This window comes from Populus nigra, chromosome 19 (genome assembly GCF_951802175.1).
Source record: "Populus nigra chromosome 19, ddPopNigr1.1, whole genome shotgun sequence".
Taxonomy (NCBI): domain Eukaryota; kingdom Viridiplantae; phylum Streptophyta; class Magnoliopsida; order Malpighiales; family Salicaceae; genus Populus; species Populus nigra.
In genome coordinates this window covers 5,795,901-5,819,115 of record NC_084870.1, presented here as the reverse complement: position 1 = coordinate 5,819,115, position 23,215 = coordinate 5,795,901, and the positions used below count along the sequence as shown (strand labels likewise).

Here is a 23,215-nt window from a genome sequence, read left to right as displayed (position 1 = left end):
GAACAAGACGAATCGGCTAAAAATATACATATATGCACATGCAAAAGTTTGCATAATGTTTTTTGAATTATTGTCGATAATTTGTATTGTTGTTCTTGTCGTGCCTTATTTATTGAGTGTTTGTTATTATAGCCTAAGATATTTTTTAAAAATATTTTATTATTATTTATTTTTAACATTATCACATCAAAACTAATTAAAAATACTTAAAAAATATCAATTTAATATTTTTTAAATAAATAATAATAATTTAAAAGCACAAAAATAAACATTAACATGGTGTTCGAATCAGATTACGCGTATTTTGACTAATTTTATTAGTTCTAAAATTAACAACTATATAAACTTTTAATTACATGATATTTGTAAAAATTAAGTTGTTAGCATTAGTTATATAATTTATAGCTTTTTTGGGCATGGGGAAACCAAATAAGGCCCCAGTGCCCGCATCAAATGGAAAATTGGACCGAACAAAAGCACTAAAAAAGCTTCAATATCAAACATATTGAATGCAATGTATAGTCGAAGCACAAAGAAACAGCTTTCCACGTGAAGTGATGGTGGTACCGAGCTCCTCCCATCTCTTCTCATTTACCCTCCATGCTATGCCACCTCCCCCACCCATTTCCGCCTAAGAACGGATACCATTGAATTTGTAAGGGCAAAGACATTCTTTATTTGTTTTTCTCGATAATTTAGATTAACTTTTTCTTTGTTTTATAGGTAAATGCATGAAAATATTGGGTGTTTAGAAGTGTAATAATAGCGGTTGTTTTTTAAAATATTTTTTTATTTAAAAATATATTAAAATAATATATATTTTTATTTTTTAAAATTTATTTTTGACATGACACATCAAAAAAATTTAAAAATATAAAAAATTAAATTTTAACCAATATTTATTTACATGAACTAAGGTAAATTCTCTATAGACACATCTATAAACACAATCCATTGAAACATTTCTGATATTCTCAAATAAGGATGTACACTCGAAATATAAAAAATAATAATCACTTATAAAATTTTATGAGATTAGATATATAGAGTTTCATTTGATGAAACATAACCAGAAGAAAACCCTTTTAAATCTTTCATCCAAAAAACACCCAATGTTCTTTTATATTAAACGCCTAATTTTGTAACTTCTATTCAACAAATGTTGATTTATTTTACTTATTCGACCAAATCCTCAAGCTATTAATTTTGTTAATTAAATTTTACTTTATTTTGTTAAAATCTCCTCAATTACTATCCTAGAAATAAAATACTCTACACTATGGTTTTAAAAGTCTTTTATTTATTAGAAAGAAACTAAAACACAAGGGTTTTTTTAACGGCAGCAATCCACTGTGATATTTTTTATATATAGTTTAGTCATTAAACTTTATTTCTCATCAATTGAATCCTTTTACACCCAAATTAATTGTCAATTTGTTATGAAATATTAGGGAGGGTCATAATTGAAACAATGAGGATCAAATTTTGAAACAAAGAGAAATTGGGTGGCAATTTCAAAAAATGGATAAAAAATTCACTTTTGTCCTCCTACTTTTCATATGATAAATTTTCAGTACCTAAATATTTCAAAAATTCAATTTTAGTTTAAAAATTTATTTCCCTTATCTTTGAGTCCATGGTTTGAGAGAGTAGAGAGAAAATGGTTGAATTTCAATCGGTGCTAGAGAAAGAAAGTCTCGGTGGACACCGATTCTAGCCACAAAAAAAATGATCTTGGTGTCAATGAGTTTATTTGATAAGAGGAGTTTAGCCTAGATGTTCTTTTCCCTTAACCTTGTTTGAGATGATAGACATGAGCTTGAAAAGGTTTATTGTTTCAAGTTAATTTTAAGTTTTTAGGTCGATTTATGAGTTATATGATGTCATTGATAGGTTCGTCAAAGTGTGTAAAGTATTTTATAGGTATTGTGGGTTAAAAGGAGTTGAAAATCGAGTTTTTGGCAAAAAAATCCTTGACCTAAATTTCCAATGACCTTTTAGTTGCATGAAACTAGACAGTTTGCCTACTTATTTTTTCATTAAAAAAAATAAAGGGTCGTCTCCCACTTGAAAAAAAAAAATAGTCCAAGCACGCGGGCTTGGGCTAAATGGCCTATACAACTAAGCTTTTTTTAAGCTTGGGTGTGCTAGGCCACCCATGACAAGCCCATTTGCCCACACTTTTTTTGTCCACTAGTTTTTTTGTCCTTTTTTCCTTTTCAATTACATCCTTTAGTGTTGGGTTTTTGTTGATTTATTTTTACAATTTCTCATGATTTTTTAATGAAATATGATTTAAATTTTATTTGGTTTACAAATACACTTTTAGAATATATTTTTTTCTGATCTTAGGAGGCATTTTTTGTATGTATCCCTACTTAATTATGTTTTTCTCTTTAATTTTCTTACATCCACTACAAGATTTAACATTTTTGCCGATGAAATTTTTCCGTCCGGGTAAGACACATATTCCATCGGTAATTAATTTACCGACGAAAATGCTCCATCGATGAATCTTTCATCGGTAATTTTTTATCCGTCAGTAAATCCGTTGGTAATAAAAAAATAAAATTATCCGCTTCATTTTGTCGGTATATCCCTCGGTAATAATATTTTTTTATTACCAACCGGACATACCGACGGAAATTCCATCGGTAATTATTTAAAAATATTTTAAAAAAATCATTTTATAAAATTATAAAATAATTAAATTAACATAAATCAACACTGTATAATATATACTCAAAATGCTTGGAAAAAAAAAAGAAAATCAACTCAAACAAATTTGCAACAAATAAATAAAATAAAAAATAAATTCAACTAAAAAAAATTCATATGAAAAAGTAAAGTTGCAATTGCTAAAAATTTAAAAATCCTATAAATAAATCAACTAAAAATTGGTCTCATATGAAAAAAAAACTCACAACAACATTTATACAATTATTAAGAACAAAAACAATTAAAAATAAAATAAAAAACAAATATAGTGAAAACAATCATGAAAAAAGAAGAAAAAAGAAAAATCTTACCTTAATGTAGTTGCAAGTGAAGCTAAGGAGAGAGAAAAAAAATTCGTAAAGCATATTAATTAAAAAAAACTAAAAGGATAAAAGAAGAAAGAAGAAGAAGACATAACCGAGCATGGAGGAAAAGAGAAGGAGATGACGAGAGAAAAGAAGAGAAAGAAATAGATATTGATGTCTTTTTACATATAGTGAAGAAGAAGAAGAATAAGAAGAAGAATTATAAGAAATGAATCTGTCTTTTGTGAAATAAGGGCATTCAGGTTTTTTATTGGGGCGCGTTAGCGATGGATAATTAAATATTAATATTTTTAATTATTCCATCGGTAATTCCATCGGTAATATTTAATTTAAATTTTCAATTTTGTAAAATTTTTTCAGAAACCGCCAATAATTACCGATGATTTTTCAATCCGTTGATGATTTCGTCTATAATATTTAAATGAAAATTTTAAATTAATTGATTTTTTTCAGAAAATTGGCAAATAACACCGATGACTTTTCAACCTGTCGGTGATTTTGTTTGTAAAGAATAACAATTAACAGTGCAATTGGAAGGTGAACAGTTCTGGAACTCTCTATAAAATACCGACAGAAAATTCCGTCGGTGATTCCCTTTGTAATTGACATGATAAACAATGTTCACAGTTTACCAACAGATTTACCGACGGATTTTACCAACGAAATAAATTCTGTCGGTAATTCCGTTGGTAAAAATGACACTTCATCATTTTTTTTGCTTTGTTTTAATTTTTTTTACACTGTAATTCCCTCGGTATTTCCATTTGTATTTATAGATTTTCTGGTAGTGATCACTTTCCTATGCGTGTTTTGTTATTATTGTTTTATTAAATAAAACATTGGTTACAATAAAAATTTTTTATTAAAAACAATCGAGTTTATAGCCTGTGTTTTAAGATCAAATATCTACTTCCACATGTATCTCTTAAATTTTTAATTTATTCTTTGGTTAAATATAGTTTGTTTTTTACATAAAATGATATCTCTTTCCCCCCTAATATGTATAACCTTGTATGATATTTTTTTTCCTTTGATTTTATTTCAGTGATTTCATATGTATGCCTATTTCTATTATTATTTTATTAAATAAAAAAATAATTATAACAAACAAAGTCATTAATCACAACCAGATAATAAAATGACTCATGTTGCAAGATCAAATATCTTGATTTACATCTATCTCTTAATTTTTCCAGTTTAGTCTTGCGTTATTATTGATGACCTTTTTTTTTCATTTATTTACATAAATGGTTCTCTATTTATTTAATTAAATTCATGTGTATGCTTTTTAATTGACACTTAATGTTTTTTTATGTCAAAAAATGTATTGAAAAAACTTGTATATTTTTTTTTGTTAGAAAACAAATTATCTAACCCACAAAAGAATGTGGGTCAAATAGCTAGTACTTGAGCTAAGTTTCATTATTGAAAAGGTTTGAAGTAAACTTCAGTTTATTTTGGTTTTCAATGATAACTAATTGGGTTGTATAGTTTTAAAGAAAAAAAATATTACTAAAAGCTCATAAACACTTACAAAATAATATCTTTATGTTGTTTAGAAAACTCTTTTATGCTTAAATTATTAAAACATAATATGAAAAGAAATTATATTTTTAGAATGTACTGTGTATTTAATGCTTATGAAAAAGATGAAGATGTGAATACCAAATATTCAGAGATAATGTTCATGTATATTTTGTGGTTTATAGACATTTATCTATTTTCATGAACCACATCCACTTTTATGGTGATAAGGGGAAAATGAGGAAAAAATTATGGCATATAGGTAAATAGCATAATCATTTTGGTATATACCCTCTAATAAGTGGTTGTGTTCTATTTGAAAAGTAAAGATCTTGTCATGTGGCCATTAACTAAGCTTAAAATAAGTCCATCAAGATAAATACTACTTGAATAAGTCTAGTTGTGATAGAATGATACAGGATCTCTAGAAGTAAGTGAGTGCACTTGGGTTTAGGGAATGTATGCTTAAATGCATGACCTCATAGGAGACCTTCAGCTTGTTATATAGTAATAGGGTTTTTGAGCAAGTTGAATAATTCAAAAGTCATGTTATACATATAAAGCATTTTATAAAATCATGTTATCCCTTTTGGGTGTAGTGTTCTAATAGACCATGTAATATGACTAAACTTAAGTGAGAGTTGTATCATGCTCAAGCTTGAGGATCCTTGGTACTTATTCTAGCCCATAAAGCTCTAAGCTCGAGCTATACCTCATGTCTTTTGTCTTTAGGCCTGGGGTGCATCTCAAATCTTATGTTTTTAGGCTTAGAACTATGGGTATAAATCATATACCCATCAATATCCCATAAGTTTTCATGTTTGGGACAACACAAAAACTTAAATTTGTATTTGAGCTAATCTTAAGTGTAAACAACCACCATGTTGCTTTGTTTTTCTTTGAATCATCATGATACAATCACCTGGGAGAATTCTTAAAGTCATCGAGTGGGCGTACATAGTAAGGAAATAAAAAGATTGTAACATTTGAATTTTGATATTTTAACTGACAAATAGTCTTTTCACGTGTTAAGTTAGTGGAATATGCGACTAGGGATAAAATGTCATCATTTATTGCATACAAACATATAAAAGGCTTACCATTGCACATACTATCATTTTTTAGAAAATCTAAATTGCTACCATTTTGCTCCTTTCCTCCGCCTGTTTTTCGTTCCCTATCTTTTATACGAAAAGAATTCATGTGAGAGAGACTATCACTGAGGAGTTTAAAGGATCAGTCCAACCACAGAGTTGACCGAGTCTTAGATCGACCAGCTGAGCCGGTCCAGTTTAATAACTATGATATAAATTTCTCATTAATGTTATCGATGCAAAATTACATTCTAGCATCTCATCTCCATAAAAGAACAAGACTCTTGGGCTTTATGAGACCCCATGAATTCTACAAGCTCTAGACTCTCAATCTTCATTTTCTACTGTATATTTATTTTCAGAGTATTTTTTTAAAATATCATTGTCTTTTTTTAAAAAAAATATTTACTTAAATATTTAAGAGTCCCTAAATTTATCAAAAATGATATTTTACAGGTATCAGACACCATTCACTAACCATTTTAATTAAAAAAATAAATCAAGTTATTAAAATTAAAAAATTAATCTTACCTTGAGAGATCATCACCTTGAATTCTTGCCCTCGTAATATAGAGTTTTTGAATACTAAGAAGAGAATCATCTTTACCTGGCAAGGTACCGACTTTACTCACTATGCTTGTGCAAAGCAACACTCTCACTATTCCAGCTACGTAGCAAAATAAAATTTAATTATCGTAATTACATGAGTACCTGGGTGTCCAATGACTTGAGAATTAATAATTAATTAATCAATAGCTAGCCACTTGGCAGATAGCCAACCAGGAAATTAAATTCCGAGGCTTGGAATTCTGCAATATTTCATCACCCTATTAACTAGATTTAATTTCTAAAAATTACAGGGGCACACCTTGTTCTTACCATATTTGGATCCCCATCTAAATATATTTAATTATAATAATTATAATATTGACGGTTATATATGGCAGTGGGCTTTGCATGAAATTGTTCTCATCATACGGGCAAAATTGTCTTTTCCGTATTGTTGGCGTGAAAAATGCCTTTGTAATTGGTAGGGCCCACAACCTTCATAGATAACTTTCCAATTTTGTCCATAATTTGGAATTTATCACGAAATGATTAGTTAATTGTGAGTTTAATAACGAACCCACTAATCTCTCCACCTCTTTTCCTACTTTTGTCCGAGAGAGGAAGCTCAGGAGTTACACTCATCTCTAATTCTCAGCCATTAGATCAACCAGGTGATCAACGGCTATTAGGCTATATGCACATTACAAGGCTTGGTACAAGCAAAATGACCAGCTTTTGTCATGGGGTTTTCTTACAAGTAAAGAAGTAAAAACCTACGAAACAACTCCATAAATCAAGCTCATTTCTACGCTTAAAATCTTCTCTCCTTTTCTTCTTAACTCGAGCTCTTTGATTTGATGGAAGGAGGAGGAGGAGGAGGTGGTGGTGGCCGTTTTAGCCATCAAAATTTACAAAACAACCGTTCCATCTATCAACCAACTCCACCATTAACAGCCACAGATAGCTTTTTATTTTGTCAAAGCCATTACACACCCCAAAATATTCAAAACGATGATAAAAGCAAAGAAACCCTTGTTTCAACAAATGGGCTGTGTGGTTTTTCTCCACCTAGTGGTGCAATTGGTGCTGTTCCTTGGCAAAGTTTTTCAGAGACAAGTTTTGTCGATGGGCTTTTTGTTGATGGAGATAGCCTTAACCGCGCATATGATGGAAACCCTAATGGGGGTTTGAGTGGAGAAGTGAATAATGTTTCAGGGAAGAGTTGTAAAGGGATAGGAAAGAAAACCAAGAAAGGATCTTGTGCAACTTTGATCAAGGGGCAGTGGACAGAAGAAGAAGATAGGTAATATATAAAAAACACTTTGTTTAAAATGTTTTAGAATTTCTTTTCTCTTCTTAATTTTATGTTGTTTGATGGTTCGAGTGAGACATTATGGATTCTTCTTTCTGCAATGAAGGAAACTAATTAGGTTGGTGAAGCAATTTGGAGTGAGAAAATGGGCTCAAATAGCTGAAAGGGTGGCTGGTAGAGCTGGGAAGCAGTGTCGTGAGAGGTGGCACAACCATTTGCGGCCTGATATCAAGGTTTCTTCTCCTTTCACTTCCTCTCGGGTTTTTTAATTTAGTTTTGTCTTTCTTGATGTTGGTGATTTCTATATTAATTAATAGATATATTGTTTTAGATCTTTTAAACTTTTCTGTGGGCTTCTTTTTATGAGAAGCTGTGATGGGGTATCTAAGAACAATCTTGGACTTAGATTTTGAGATTTTGCCTTCTTAATTTTCGGAACTTCCCTAATAACTAAAATATTGGCTAGATTCTCATTTTCTGGGCTATTAATTTCCAAGTGTTTGACAAGACAAACCCTAGATAGCCTTATCCGATCTGTCTTACAAGTACAATATCAGGATGTGGATTCTTTCCTATATATTCTATGTTTTCTTTTTTAAAAAAAAATACTATGCATGATCAGCCAGTTTATTGCCGTGAAGAAATATAACCAAGAACAATGCACTTAAATCCTTTTTCTGTTTTTGTTTTTGATGATGGAACAAATCTCATTTACATCACAGTTTAAATCAAATTGAAGTTTTTTTTTTTCTGGGTGAAAACGCAACAGACAATATAGATAACATTAGGCACCAATATAGGCATGGCGTTAATCGTAGTCCTTCTGTAATTCTTCAACACCTGCAACTGAGGTCAGCCTTTTCAATACCAAAAGACTTGTGATTCTACTGAATATGAAGACACCTCATAGTAATTTTAGCACCAAATTGAACACTTTAATCAAATATCCTAATTAATTCTTCTGAATTCTACAGAAGATGGTCATCGTTCCCGGCGAAAAAGAAATTCCATAAATTATATGGGTTGAAGATTTAATGGATCTACCGTTTTTTTTTATGTATTTTGAGAATCTGCAATTGAATCTTTTTCTTCATTTCAATTTTTTTTATTCTCCTTTTCTTGGGTTACCAATTTTTTATTTTTCTTAAAAAAAAAACAGATGATTTTTAGTTTAATTACCACACAATATTACATATATATTTACATGCAAATACCTTTCGCACAATTCATTCGATCTCTTCCCACGTTTTTTATCGTGGCTATTTTTGTTCCTAAATCATATTCTGTGTGTGTGTGTGTGTGTGTGTGTATCAGAATACGATTTAGGAAAGTGTCTGGAATTTTATTTAATATTTTTTATGAGATTCAGATCATAGGAACATTCATATTTCAGATATTGTTTTGCAGCTTCTTGACGTTTCTCTTTCTTTGAGCGTTCAGTATCATGTGATGTGGTCACTGACGTAAAAGGCATTAACTTTAATAATTCGTTTGAAAAGTTTTTATTGCCTTTTCTGTAACAACCCTTTGATAATATTGCCAATATTGTTATCTTGTGTTGTCTTGTAGTTAATTACTATTAAGAGATCAGTGTGACAATTCTTGTGTTTAACGTTTTGCCGCAGAAAGATAGCTGGAGCGAAGAAGAGGAGATAATATTGGTCGAAGCTCATACTAAAGTTGGGAACCGATGGGCGGAGATTGCAAAGCTTATTCCAGGAAGAACAGAAAATGCTATAAAAAATCATTGGAACGCTACCAAAAGAAGGCAGAATTCAAGGAGAAAGCACAAGCAAACAGAAAGCCAAAGTGGAAAACCTCAACCCTCAATACTTCAGGACTATATTAGAAGCAAGAACCTTAAAAATGCTTCAACTTCTGTTACCCCTACACAAAGCACAACCACTAACACCCCATCAAGCTCCATATCTGAAGACCCGTCAAGCCAATTCAACTATTTTCTCCCTGAATTATCTGAATCCGCCTCGGATGACTCTCCATCATTACTTGCACAATCATGTAATGATGATGAACTTCTGTTCATCCAAAATTTCTTTGGCAATAAATCCAAAGAGCCATCATCAACAGATAAGGTTGCTACAGAGAATCCAAAAATATTGGAGGTGGACAACTTCAATGCGGATTCTTTTAATGACTCCTTGGATTCCTGTGGTTTATATCAAAACAATGGATGTCAGCAGCTCAAAGATTTAAGTGACAATGACTTTGATATTTCTACTTTGAATCCGAAGCTGTGCACCAACGGTTTCCAAGCAGTAACAGATCAGCAAACACCCACTTATAACCACCTCCATTCTGATCTCTACCTTTCGTATCTATTGAATGGAGCAAGTAATGCTCCAGGTTCGTCTTATACTGAATATGGATACAGTAGCACGAACATGGACATGGAGATGGATCAAACACATCCTCTCAATGGAAAGAAGGAGATGGATTTGATAGAGATGATTTCTTCTTCTCAATTCTCTCAGGGTATTGACAATATATAGCTTTTGCTGCCTGATACAACATTGTGATTTAACCAATTATTGGAGTCCTTTTTTTTCTCTCCTTTTTTTAAGGATATTAATTTGGTTAACTGCTTGTTTTTAAAGAACTATATATCCTAGTTCTAATGCTTGTGATTATTGGGGCAATCTAGGCATGTGAGATGCAAAATAAACTGTCAAGAATGAGTTTGTTCTTATGGTTTTGTAGAAGGTGACTGGAGAGGAGCATTTCTTTATCATATGGTTGTGCATTGCAATGGTTTTTGGGCAAGTGGTGTTTAATTTCTGTTTCGTCTTTATCATTAAAAATTGCTCCTTCGAACACTCCAGACATATCCAATTCTTACATGCTCCTGATCCATGTTTTCTCATGGAAACTACTCGAGTTTTTGCCTACTTAGGAAAACTGATTCTGAAAACATGTTACGTCGTTGAATCAGCTTTATGCGCAATCCTGATATTGGAATGCTTCCACCAAACGGCAAAGACGATCGATATGCTGTTAGAGCATTAGAAAATTAGCGTTTTCCGGATGAGCTTCCAACGAGGCCCACCATCGATCTGACTACGGAAACCAGGAGAAGGTATGAAGAAAGTACGATCTATGAACTGCATCCATGATAAATTTTACATCAACGATGTTCAAATACCCATGAAATTCGGATGCCAACATGGCAATAATTATGACTTGTCTGATTTTTGAACAAGCTTAATTAGCAGCCCATTTTCTATGGCATCTGTCAAGTACAGGTAAAAGTTATGGAAGGAAAATCATCATAGAGCATAAGCAACATTGAGTAATGAATCCAAAGACGACATTCAGTATTTTCCCTTCTTCCGGTAATAGAAAAGGACGCGGAGACCTTCCCATACGACAACTCCCACCCTCATGAATGAGCAACCACAATATTCATGTTGTTCAGGCTTGCGGTTTTCAAAAGCAGCTTGCTTTCCAAATCCCTTAATTCTTAGTTCCTCTAATAATTAGTAAATCCACTTATATATAAAGCTTTAATTTTGACTACTAATATAATTGTTTAACAAGATTACCAAAAATCTGATTCTGGGATCAGGACATTTTAGCCCTGGCAAAGAATATTCCAGCAAATAGACCTGCGAGAAACAGACAATATCAAACTACCATAAGATTACACTGAATAGAATTACGCTCATAAAATAACTGTATATTGTCTGAAGAGTGTTGTCTATTACCGAAAAATATACTGAAAAGGTTTGGTAGACTGAGTGGAACCTTGAACAGAACAAGACCAGCAAAAGATAAGGGAATCTTGTTAAGGGAACCCACCAGACTGTAGAACAAGAGACTGAGTGAATATGATACTAAAAGAAACAGAGTTCCTTTTCTTCTGAAGAACTCTGTAAACTGAAGTTAACAACCACGTATTTATCAGTCTGAGGACTTGTACAATATATCCCAGGAAAGAAACATGTAGCTTACACATTCCAACGACAAAACAGCAAAATCATCTATACTGAAAGGATAGGGAGCACAGAATTACCTGTAAGTTGTGGGGCCAGTTTGATGTAGGAACCACAGGGAGGTGAAGCTAATGGCAAGTCCAAGTAATCCACTGGCTGTTGCAACAACCCAAAACATTGGTAATTTAATCACATCCCTGCAAATAAACCACATGTCAGAATCACAATCTACCGATGGACAATGGTATGAAGAGAAAACAGCATAGAGATTTTTACATTGCTTACGTAGTTATTATGTATTCCCATTCATCGAATAGCAGAATCAAGATGATACCGAAAGGTAGAGATAACAAATTATTCAGTAGGACCATTGAGATTTCATTAAGAGATCCACTTCTGGTTAACTGCTTTGCCGTGTCCATCACCTTGCGCAGGGTAAGCTGTGACAGGGTACAAATGTCGTAGATTAATGGTTGAAAATTGCAAAAATAGAAAGCCATTGAAACTGACACAGATAGCGAGAGTCCCGGCTCCATATTCCAAGCTGAAAACTATTTATGTACATCCCAGACAATTTAATAAGATAACTGACAGGATCAGGGATTGAGGGCTAGTGAAATGACAGGCTTTTAATCTACATACCGAGTAGCAGGCTGTTAAAATACAATTCATGATTTGCCATGTGTAACCCATGGAATCAAAGGAAAGGTCTGTGATACCACCACTAATGGCAGAGATGATCTGCAAAACAATAGGAGAAATCAAGGACTTGTTATTTTTGCTGAGCCTGGCTTACCAGAGTATAAGAGTAATCCACCAGACACTCATAAGTTGTTTCCAGCAACAATAAGACCATTGATGCATAAGCATAAAATCTATCGAAATTATTCTGTGCAGTATATCTCTGTTACTTTCAGTCTGAAATAAACAGTTGTATCCTTTTCAAATCAAAGACATTCATATCTGCGATATGATTTTTGGCCATAAATTAAAGAATATAGCTTTGCTCGTCCATGGGAAACAAGTGAGGGATTGTCACGTACCATCAAAAACATGGCAGTCCATACTTTCTGATTCTGATGTTTCCGGAAAATATACAATTCCCCAATTGCTGTTATAATATTGGTCACATTCTTCAATATTGTAACCATCGCTATGTTTATGTATTTCAAACTGAAAGCAGAAATGAACCAGAATCAACTGCAAAATAATAATTGAATACACTACTATTTCTCATAAGAAAAAAATGAGCATATTGATATCCAGCAACACGCATGCCTGACAACTAATAAAGACAACCACGTATTGCTTCCCCCAATATCCAAATGACAGTTAGGGTTCACTCCTCTCCACTGTATCTGTAAAACCCATGCAAACTGAAGTGCATAACATACCTATACATGCCTGATACAAGCATGCCAACAAAGATTACGTTGACAGGGATCCATACCCTTACTAGTTTCCAGTTGAGTTTTTCAACTGAAACTACCCCAGACAAGCTCAGTACAGCAACAACAAGACAGCTGATCAAATTCTGCACCAAAACGAAGGCTTCAAATTTCGAGAGGCTTCGATATGTTCTGTTATTTAATATTTGATTACATAAAGAAAGTTTGCAGTAGCAAGATACTTTTGTACAATTCAATCAACACACTAGAAAGCAAAGGGAGGGTATAGCGTACTTGGTAAAACATAAGTGATATCCCTGCATTGAAATTATAAGTTGATAAAGCAATTTTATTCAACAGTATCATGCCACAAGACGAAATGCAGTAAGCCGTTCCAGATATAAGAGGCCCATATTTTTTTCCTGATCCATGTTCACGTTTTCCATCCCCGCCATTTGGGAGACCGAGACTGTCACTATCTGCTCCATTCCCTCTAAAGAACCTGCAAAAAAGAAATTAACAAATAGATAACAATCCGAAGTTCAAACTACTACATTTTAAAAAAATCAATACTAATTCCCATTATTACCCGTCACTTTTAGCTCTCCGTCCTGCAAAATTAACACTAAAAATCTTGTACACTGCAGCATTAATCTTTTCAGCGCCTGAAATCGTTTTTCCCTTTTCAGGCCTAAAACCAGGCTCCGGAAAATCCTGGCCAAGAACTACATCTAGCTTGAAATCAGACATACCGCAAGCCTGCAAATGGAAAAGAAACGAGGAGTTAAGGAAAACAAACGCAGCATATTGGAATTGAAAACCCCATGCACGGTTGCAATACAAACCTGATACCGGTTCTGGTAGCTGAAAGAATCTGGCGGTCATGAAAAAGACGTGAATAATATTTGTTTTGGAGGATCTTTTTAGAGAGCACGCAAAGGGAAAAGGTTAACCGAAAATAAAAAAACCATGGATCTGAATATATTAGAAAAAGAAGTGGTTGAAGGAGAGAAGACAGGAGTTGACATTAGCATCACAGAGCGAGATTCTAGTAGGAGAGAGCACCGTCCATGTAGTTTGAGCATCGAAAAAATAAAGTGCAATTTTCGAGGGTTTAAAGTCAAATGGATGGATTGATTACAGGTTTTTTTTTAGAGTCTCTCTGTACTTCTTGGTTTGTTTATTGCGAATGGAAGATGTGAGAAAGAAGGGACTCGGAATGAAAAGAAGAAAGCTTGGGAATCAGATTGTACTTGTTTTTGAATTCTCTCTAGCTTTTTGCGCGGAAAATCTGCCTTGCTTCTTGGCACGGAAATGGAGGTGGGTCGGATTTTGATGGGTTGAGCGGGCTCGATTGCATGCAGTGCTCAGAAGAAAAGAAAAACTCTTTTGTATAAGAACTTAACAATCCATGCATTTAATATCTCCCTGTATTTGTACTATCCATTTAAACATCAGCATCGCCTTGGAGCATTCAAACACAACTCTCTATATAGAACTCAACATTTAGACATTTACGAGGATTCTTAGGTATTCTTTTAAAATTAATGCCGTTAATGAGATCAATTTGATTGTGTGTGTGTGTGTAAGAATTTTTAAAAATATATCTTTACTAAATTCGGTTTATCTTTAAATTTTATGAGAAACTAACAAATTAATGCCGTATTTTTATTACTTTCAGTGGATTATAAAATTTATTCTTTCTCAAACCCAAAAATTCACAATAGAAGAAATAGAGGGAATTAATGGCAATTAGTTTAATTTTGGCAGCATTGCATCATCCTCAATATTCTTAGAAAAAAATGAAGAAATTCTAACATGGCATGTATTATTATTCTTTTATTTTTCTATGTGATTTTAGTTAGTTTTAGACTTGAAACTTATACAGGAACTCGTGACGACTTGGTCATCAAGATTTTAATATCATGTTAAAAAATCATTTCAACTCAATAATTTAAATTGTTAGATAAGATTTTAAAATATATTTTATATTATTCTCTAACAGCTCAAAAACTTCTAGATCTTTTGCTATCATTTAATTTTTTACTCAATATTGAATCTGCCAATTTATAAACAATTATTGTTGATAGTTTTACAACATGCGACAGTGCTTGTCGACTTACTTTTTTCTTTGTGGGAAAACATGAAGAAGAATAACGAATTGAAAAATAATCCATTAAAAAGGGTTAAAGGAAATGAAAATGAAAATCTTAAAATCTTTCTGAAACGAAATAGATCCTTGTAGATGTATGTGGAAAACAAAACACAAGAAAGACAAAATGAGAACTGAAAATACTTTTCATCCAAGATATCCCTAATTCGTATTTAATTTCTGAATAATTATTGCTATATATTCAAATTTGCCTCTCTATATAATTAGTCCATAATCTGGCCTTTACAAGATAGAAGAATTATAATTCTAAATAAAAAAACATAAAATTCAAAATTAAATTGAAAAATTAAAAAATTAAAAAAATAACAAATTCAATTAAACAATATCATGCAACTTTGAAAAAAAATAGCATGGTAATTTTTTTTTTCCATAAAAATACAAGCATGCCTCGCTGCAAAAGCGGTCAATTTCAGCTAAACTCCAGCTGTAATATGAAATAGATTAATTTTTTATATTAATATATTAAAATTATTTAAAAATATTAAAAATAATTAATTTAAAAATATATATATAGTTGTTTTAAAAAAAAAAGATTTAACTTCAATTCCAAAACATCTTCCGGCACTGACTTCGCCGGAGACCTCCATTTCATAGCCAGCCCAGGAGAGATGCATCAAGCTGGACTGGACTAATTACTAATGCCTGGAAAATGTAAGGCCTCTTTAGAAGTATGGATTGGATTAGCTTCTTATGAATGACTAGGAGAGAGTCTCCTCGTCCAAGATTTAATTATTTGTGGTTATGTTTGAAGTTTATTTTAAATTTTTTATTTTTGTGTTTTAAAATTATTATTTTTTGTATTAAATTAAAAAAAAATTATATTTTTAGATCATTTTAATATATTGATATCAAAAATAATTTTTAAAAACTAAAAATAAATATTTTGATATATTTTTTTAAAAAAAAACATTTTAAAAAACAACTGTTACCATACTCTCAAACAGTCCTTATCATAATTTGCTATGCCACTGTGGTCAATTTTGTGTCTATTTATGAGTATAGAATGTGGTAGATGTTGCATTATAATATGTTTTTTACTAGAAAAATATATTAAAATAATATTTTTTATTGAAAAAATACATTAAAAAAATATATTTTTTTATTTTTTAATATTTATTTTTTAATCAAAATGATCAAAAAATAATTTTAAAATAATATTTTTTTATTTTTTTATAAAATATCATTTGAAACATAGTTTTAAACAGCGTCATGATAACTCGATCATGATTTTGTATTTATTCTATGAATGTGGAAAATATTTTATTTTAAAATATTTTTTACTTGAAAATACATTAAAATAATATTTATTTTATTTTTAATATTTATTTTTAAATAAAAAATTATCCAAAATTATTAAAAATATATTTTTAATATATATTTTAAAATCTTTCATAAAATATCATTTAAAACATAAACATTAATAAAAACTCTAAAACGCGTGGGTTTTTCACTGTAGCAGAATTTTTTATTTTTTTTTATTTTTTATTTTTTGCTTTTCTTTTGTTTTTTTTTTCAGTTTTGTTTTGTTTTTTACATGTTTTTTTTTCCTTTTTTTTTTACCCAAAATTGATTTCTTCTTCTTTTTTTTTCTTTTTTTGTTTCAAAATTATCTTTACTAATTTTTTAAAATATTAAGCTGGTTCAAAATTTAACTATGTAGTTTTTTTCTTTAAAACAACGCGTGGGTTTTTTACTGTAGCAGAGGTTTTTTTTTTTTTTGCTTTTCTTTTGTTTTGCTTTTCTTTTGTTTTTTTTTTACCTAAAATTGATTTCTTCTTCTTCTTCTTTTTTTGTTTCAAAATTATCTTTGCTAATTTTTTAAAATATTAAGCTGGTTCAAAATTTAACTATATAGTTTTTTTCTTTAAAACATTGTGCATTGCTATAATATTCTTATACATTGTTTTCTTTTCTTTTCTTTTTTCAAAATGGTCTTTGTAGATTTTATTTTTTTTATATTAAGTTGGTTAAGAATTTAGCTTTGTAGTTTTTTTTTTACCCAAAATTGATTTCTTCTTCTTTTTTTGTTTCTTTTTTTAATTTTTTTTTCAAAATTATCTTTGCTAATTGTTTTTAAATATTGAGCTGGTTTAAAATTTAACTATGTAGTTTTTTTCTTTAAAACATTGTGGATTAGTATAATATTCTCATACATTGTTTTCTCCTTTTTTTATGATTTCTTTATTCTTTTTATTTTCAAAATGGTCTTTGTAGATTTTTTTATATATATTAAGTTGGTTGAGAATTTAGCTTTATAGTTTTTTTAAAACAAAATATGGATTGCTACAGTGTTTCCCCTACATAATTTTCATTTTGTTGCAGTGTTTTTTCATATATTTTTTTAAAAATTTATCTTTATCGAATTTATTTTTTTAATATTAAGCTAGCTGATAATCTAGCTTTAGCTTTCCCCACAAGTTTTTTTTTGTTTTTTTATTTGTTTTTCTTTTTTCCCAAAATTGTCATTTTTTACATATTTTCTTTTTTTTTGTTTTGTTTTTTTCAGAATTATTTTATTGATTTTATGTTTTTACTATTAAGCTGGTTGAAAATTTAGTTTTTTTGTCTTCTTTTTTAAAACACTGTAGCTTCCCTTACATGTTTTTTTTTCCGCTTTTGTTTCCTTTTTTTTCATTTCTTTTACTCAAAATTGACTTTTTGTTTTTTTAAATAACTTTTGTCGGTTTTTTTTATATATTGAGCTGGTTGAGAACTTAGCTTTGTAGCTTTTTTTTTAAAAAAAAACACTATGGATTACTACAATGTTTCCCTTATATGGTTTTTGTTTGGCTGCAGTGTTTATCTCACATGTTTTTTTTTAAATTATCTTTGTTAAATTTATTTTTTCAATATTGAGTTGGTTGAGAATTTAGCTTTAGCTTTAGCTTTTCCCATGTTTTTTTTTTCATTTTTTTAGATTTTCTCCACGTTTTTTCATTATAATTATAATTATAATTATTATATTATATTATATTATATTATATAACTATTTTTTTCTTTTGTTTTTTCTTTTTAATTTTTGACGAGTTATTTTTTTCATTTAGTTTAGTTTGTTAAAGTTAATTTTCTTTCTATTTAATTATCAGACTTTCATACTTTCATGACACGTATCCTGGGTTTGACGGGTTAACTTGGTTTGATGGGTTAACCCGGTTAATTCTGGGTAAACCCGTCATTTTTTTTTCTATTTAGTTATCAAACTTTCATGACGCGAATCCCAAGTTTTACAGGATAACCTGGTTTAAAGGGTTAACCCAATTAATTCAATTTTTTTCCTTTTCTTCATTAGTTTTTTTCTTCCTGTCAATTTTTTTTTGTTTTTTTCATTAATCTATTTAATTATTATATTTTTATAACACGATCTTATATCTAGTCTTCACGACAACTCGATCGAGGCTGTCCTTGAGGAATTTTCCTACATGCTCAGCCCAGCTTTTTCGTTAGGAGGAGGAGCATATTTTTTTCCGGCTTTGCTTTCTTTTTCAGGAGACTTTAATGACTTGGGTTGCCCTGCTGTCCACCCTAGACGAGGTGGGCTGACAGGAGGAGGGATTCTTTATGGACCCATAACACAATCATGAGTGGGCGGCCACCTCTGTAAAATAGCGTTTGGCCATAAAGACCAAGAGCATATCTTAATCATGAATGACCGACATTCTAAAGATAAATAAATAAATAAAGAATAATAGAAAAGATGTAGTAATTACCTTTTTATGAAATTTTAATCATTTAAAATTCAAAATTTTTACCATTTACCATTTACATATTGAGATATCAATTTATATGAAAACTTAGCATGAAAAGTTTGTCTATAAATCATTTTTTACGGTGGTTCGTTTAAATTTTTTAAAAGATTCCAAATTTTTTGCTAAATATATTATTTTAAATATAGATGATTTGTTAGAGAATTGAATAGAAAAGAATTTAATTTTAATACATGAAAAATAATTATATATTAATAAAAAAAACTACGGGGCATGCAACTACTACATGCCCTACTTTAGTGTAAAGGCTCTAGATAACATAAGAAAGTAGGACTTATCAAAATCTCTTCTGATGAAAAATGGACCCACGTTCCTTCAACGAAGAATGAGTCTCGTTTATTTTGGTAGCTGAAAAGTGTTTTTGTAAAAAAATAATTATTTTTTTAAATGTTTGTAGATATTTTGATGTATTAAAATAATACTTTAAAAAATAATTTATATCGACGCACATATGTCAAGCAGCACCGACGCCTCATGGTTAAATTGATTAGCAAAACTTTTATCTTTTGCCTTATCTGGACAATCTAATTTATATCAATAATCGAGTTAATGAAATAAAGATTAACTAAAACCCAAAAACAGCAGCCCCGGTTCATCTTAGATTTAAGGTATCGAGTAAGTAAAAATATTTCACTGAAAAATTAGCTTATAGAGAATAATATAAATTAAATTTTAAATTTTTTTTTATTTTTGAAATAGTTTTCTAGCTTGGCATGAGAATTAACTTTATTGACTAGTTGGTGAAGAGTTTAAATGTCACCACTCAATTATCTCTTTTAATTAAAATTAATTAATAAAATAAAATAATATAAGTTTATAAAAATTTCAAGCTTAAAAGATTTTTGTGTTAAAAAATATTATAAATTAAATCATGTAATCTCATCTAAAAATTTAATTAAGATGGTTATTTAACAATTAATCACATTTAAATTAATAGCACGTCCTTATTAATTTAACATCCACTTTCACAAATTTAGAATCTATTGAGAATTATTATGCTCAAAATTCACAAACACACCAAGAGCGTGTTTATTGGCCTATGCATAATTGCATATCATAGACTGCAATCTAAGCAACACACACAATTAGTGCTCCCAAAATCCAAATGGAAGGCGAGATATCTATTACATGACAGGTATGGTGAACATAGCCCTTGATAATGGTTAAAAATAAATAATCAATAAATAAAAAAGAAAAAAAAATCACAAGCAAAGCAAGCCAGGTGGCATTAATTATCTACTAGTTAAGACTCTGTAGTCTACTCCTTGGGGCAAGGCAATGGTATGGGGCGGTGACCATATTTTGGTCACGGTCGCAGATCAAGAAAAGTCAAACGCTCGCATGACACCATCACCATCACCACTTAGACAATCCATCAAAATTATAAAAACTACAAAGCAGAAGGAAGGGATCATACGCTATTATCATGGTCACACTCACACAGTATATACAATCACAAAGCAAGGAAGCACAGCCCTTGGATTAAACACCAACAGCTCCTCCTCATCCAACCTGGTGTGGACCCCACTGCCACCTCTTCCCAGGACAGAATCAGACCCGCCATCCTGCTTGTCCACATCCTCTTCCAGGTCGCACCCGACCCGACCCGCGACGACCCGGCAAACTAGCATAGCGCGTTTCACATTCATGAACTTGAACTCCTCTTCAATCTCCTCAGGTATCGCCATGTGTGCTCTCCAACTAGTAGATAGTGTAGAAATTCCGTCCATCTTGGGTGAGAAACCAGACTTAATTATCCCACAGACACTGCAATATTGCTGGTTACAAATGCTAGAATCCTCATTCAGTCCTAAATCACACATAAAAGTTGAACAGTAAAACCTCAAGAGCTCGTTACCATCAGCAATGCACCTCTCGTCTCCTTTCTTACTGTTTCTTGCAGCTTTGGCTCTGACAAACTCCCTGTACTCTTCAAATCTTGACAGTATCTTTGGACTATTATGGATCTTCAAAATTCTATGGATTTCTGGGCTCTTCTCTTTACATGACCACCCGGTTTTAAATATGATATGGACTATATTCTTGCCTGAATCGCCATCTAGAAGCTGTGTGACAGCATGCTTGGTAGCTTGATGTTGTTCAAGAATCTGAGGTTTTTGGAAAATCTCACCACAAGCAGTGCATGGAAAGATATCATTTCTTAAAGGAAAGAAATGGTGATCTGTTGAGATATCGGATTCCTCGCAGGACCCAGTACTTGACTTTATCCGTGGTGGAAGTTCGGGCAGGCGGGTTTCAGGCGGTATCGTGGTGACTATGGATTGCTGTGATGATCTTGCTGAGGTTAGAGTCGGAGTTCCAGATTGAGTTTGAGTTTTGGACGATTTAGAAGAGAAAATGCTTTTGAGATAGGACCAAGAGGAAGATAGAGCTTTGTGGGATTTTAGGCGAGAAGGAGAAGAGGAGATGGGAGCAAGAGGAGAGACTTTTTTGCGTTTCTTGGTTGGCGCCGGAGGGTTTTTAGGGTGGTGATCATCTAATTTGGTTGTGAAAATAAAGCAACCAAGATGGAGAAGAAGGACAAAGAGAGATAGGAATTTGTTGAAGACTGATCCTATATTGGGTGCCATTGTTTTTGGGATCAGCTTGAGTTCTGGGGATTAACTCTTCAGGACATCAATGAGGCATTGCTCTCCAAGAGAAAGGGGGATCATGTGAGAAGGAATGATGGAAGAAGCTAGGAAAAAGAATAGCAAAGGAAAGAAAGAATGAATGTAAAGGAAGCTGACATTAATGGTGGGGGCATGGAAGAATAAAGTTAAGAGTACGTAGGTGCAACGCAACTTCACAGCAAGCATATATCAGTCATCTATATTTGCTTTCCTGTGTGGGCACAGCATGATATTTTCTCTTTCTTGTTCTTGAGATAACGATGGAGTTAATTAAAGCACAAAATATCATTGTAGCCGAGGTTGTCTGTTAAAATCACCTTCAACCGAAAGTAACTGCCAATATATAGCTCCAAGAAAAATTCTAAAATCTTATACAAAATCTCCTCCCCGAACTGAACTACGCATTTGATCTTTAGACTTTCAACTCACTAAAAATATTACTGCGGCACACTCTAAATTCAACAAATTGAAGTACGTACCCAAGAACAGGGTCTGGCAATCAAGTTCTGAAAGTTTAATTACCTTAATTAATTAGTTAGGTCGATCGATATATATGGAATGGAATTAATCCTGATCAACATCTTCCCCAAGAACAATTTCCAACATTATAAAGTTGCTGGGGCCGGGGTAAGATTCATATCTATGGCTATAAATGAGAGGTGTCCTTATGCATTAAAACCTGCATTCATCTCATTTCAGTTTATTTAATTCCTTAGCTAAAATACCCTCGTTATCAACAGGAGAAGTTTGCAGATGATGCATGCATCACCTGCAAAAATGCTGATGATGCGTGCATCCATCACCTGCAAATATTAGAGAAATTATTAAGAGGGCGCAAGAAAGGTGGGTTCGGCATGTGGAGTCCCCCAATGCTGATGATGCATGCATCCATCACCTGCAAATTAACATTGATGGTATCTTATTATTAATTATCGGAGGAATGTACGTAATTCCCTAGATAAATAATGAACGTGGCTATCTCCACACGTGCAGGGGTTCCTGGTTAATCAGACAAACTTGTATGTATGTATATATATATTTCCTGACTCTTACGAGTTCTTAACAACATGAATTTCAGTGACGTTTTCTCAAAATCTTTATTTATAAATCTGTAGTGATTAACAGGTATTGCCACTCTTCCTCTTCCTGTGCTTTACAGAAGAATCCGATGCTTACAGTTCTACGACGTACGTACTAGTCTGCCAATTTTGCCTTTATCCTTGTTTTCTTGGCTGTTTTCAGCATATATATATATGACCCATAACACGTGATCTTCTGCAGAGTCTCAACCTCTAGTTAAATTCTCAACTATAGCAACGACAAATCTCCTTATCCCCATAAGCAGAAGTGACCATGTATCGTATGAAGAATCTTTAAAAGTAATTTTGTGAAGTTTTTTTCTTCTTTTCTGAGTCATTTAGAGAAGCCATATTTGAGAAAATGATTTCTGTATCATAACTAGCTAGTAGATTTTAATTACTCCCCTCCCTCCCAATATATAGTAAAACAATCCGATCTGTTCTTAGCATCGTGCAGGTATTTTTATCACACTCACACCACAACCCCAACCAAGCTAGCTGACGAGTAGTTCTCGGTTTAACACAGATATCAGAAGTCGGCCCTCGGTAGCCATTCTTACATTTTTCCTGCAGTAATAATGGTAAATAAATCTTTTTATTAAGGTTGTTTTATTTTGGTTTCTGAATCTTTCCTTCAACTCGCGGGACATCGGAAGGCTAAGCCAAACTTTTCAGAATATCATGTGGGCCACATGATCGTATACT

The 23,215-nt window shown here is 31.8% G+C and overlaps 3 protein-coding genes across 3 annotated transcripts; 1 reads left to right on the top strand and 2 right to left on the bottom strand.

Annotated features, from left to right (window-relative positions):
* The first annotated feature begins 7,068 nt into the window (after positions 1 to 7,068).
* Positions 7,069 to 10,033, top strand: LOC133680129 (transcription factor MYB119-like). Its single transcript, XM_062102952.1, has 3 exons — positions 7,069 to 7,514; positions 7,630 to 7,756; positions 9,149 to 10,033. Exons 1-3 carry the CDS (start codon positions 7,069 to 7,071, stop codon positions 10,031 to 10,033), a joined length of 1,458 nt encoding a protein of 485 aa, XP_061958936.1.
* A 584-nt stretch (positions 10,034 to 10,617) lies between these two features.
* LOC133680607 (GDP-mannose transporter GONST2-like) lies at positions 10,618 to 13,907 on the bottom strand. The gene is made up of 10 exons (XM_062103634.1): positions 13,707 to 13,907; positions 13,451 to 13,620; positions 13,156 to 13,363; positions 12,868 to 13,007; positions 12,517 to 12,646; positions 12,116 to 12,214; positions 11,759 to 11,913; positions 11,554 to 11,670; positions 11,246 to 11,343; positions 10,618 to 11,146 (listed from the first exon to the last, which is right to left on the bottom strand). The coding sequence occupies exons 2-10, from the start codon at positions 13,609 to 13,611 to the stop codon at positions 11,103 to 11,105; spliced, it is 1,152 nt and encodes a 383-aa protein (XP_061959618.1). The 5' UTR covers positions 13,612 to 13,620; positions 13,707 to 13,907; the 3' UTR covers positions 10,618 to 11,102.
* Positions 13,908 to 19,803: 5,896 nt separating this feature from the next.
* On the bottom strand, positions 19,804 to 21,661 carry LOC133680613 (uncharacterized). The gene has a single exon (XM_062103642.1). The coding sequence runs from the start codon at positions 21,387 to 21,389 to the stop codon at positions 20,235 to 20,237; it is 1,155 nt and encodes a 384-aa protein (XP_061959626.1). The 5' UTR covers positions 21,390 to 21,661; the 3' UTR covers positions 19,804 to 20,234.
* Positions 21,662 to 23,215: the final 1,554 nt, after the last annotated feature.

Coding starts and splice junctions, on each gene's coding strand:
- LOC133680613 (XM_062103642.1), bottom strand. CDS start 21,389: ATGGCACCCAATATAGGATCAGTCTTCAACAAATTCCTATCTCTCTTT.
- LOC133680129 (XM_062102952.1), top strand. CDS start 7,069: ATGGAAGGAGGAGGAGGAGGAGGTGGTGGTGGCCGTTTTAGCCATCAA. Junction 7,515..7,629: donor TGGACAGAAGAAGAAGATAG/GTAATATATAAA, acceptor TCTGCAATGAAG/GAAACTAATTAGGTTGGTGA. Junction 7,757..9,148: donor ATTTGCGGCCTGATATCAAG/GTTTCTTCTCCT, acceptor GTTTTGCCGCAG/AAAGATAGCTGGAGCGAAGA.
- LOC133680607 (XM_062103634.1), bottom strand. CDS start 13,611: ATGTCTGATTTCAAGCTAGATGTAGTTCTTGGCCAGGATTTTCCGGAG. Junction 12,647..12,867: donor CTTGTATCAGGCATGTATAG/GTATGTTATGCA, acceptor TTCTGCTTTCAG/TTTGAAATACATAAACATAG. Junction 11,914..12,115: donor TTTTAACAGCCTGCTACTCG/GTATGTAGATTA, acceptor ACCCTGTCACAG/CTTACCCTGCGCAAGGTGAT.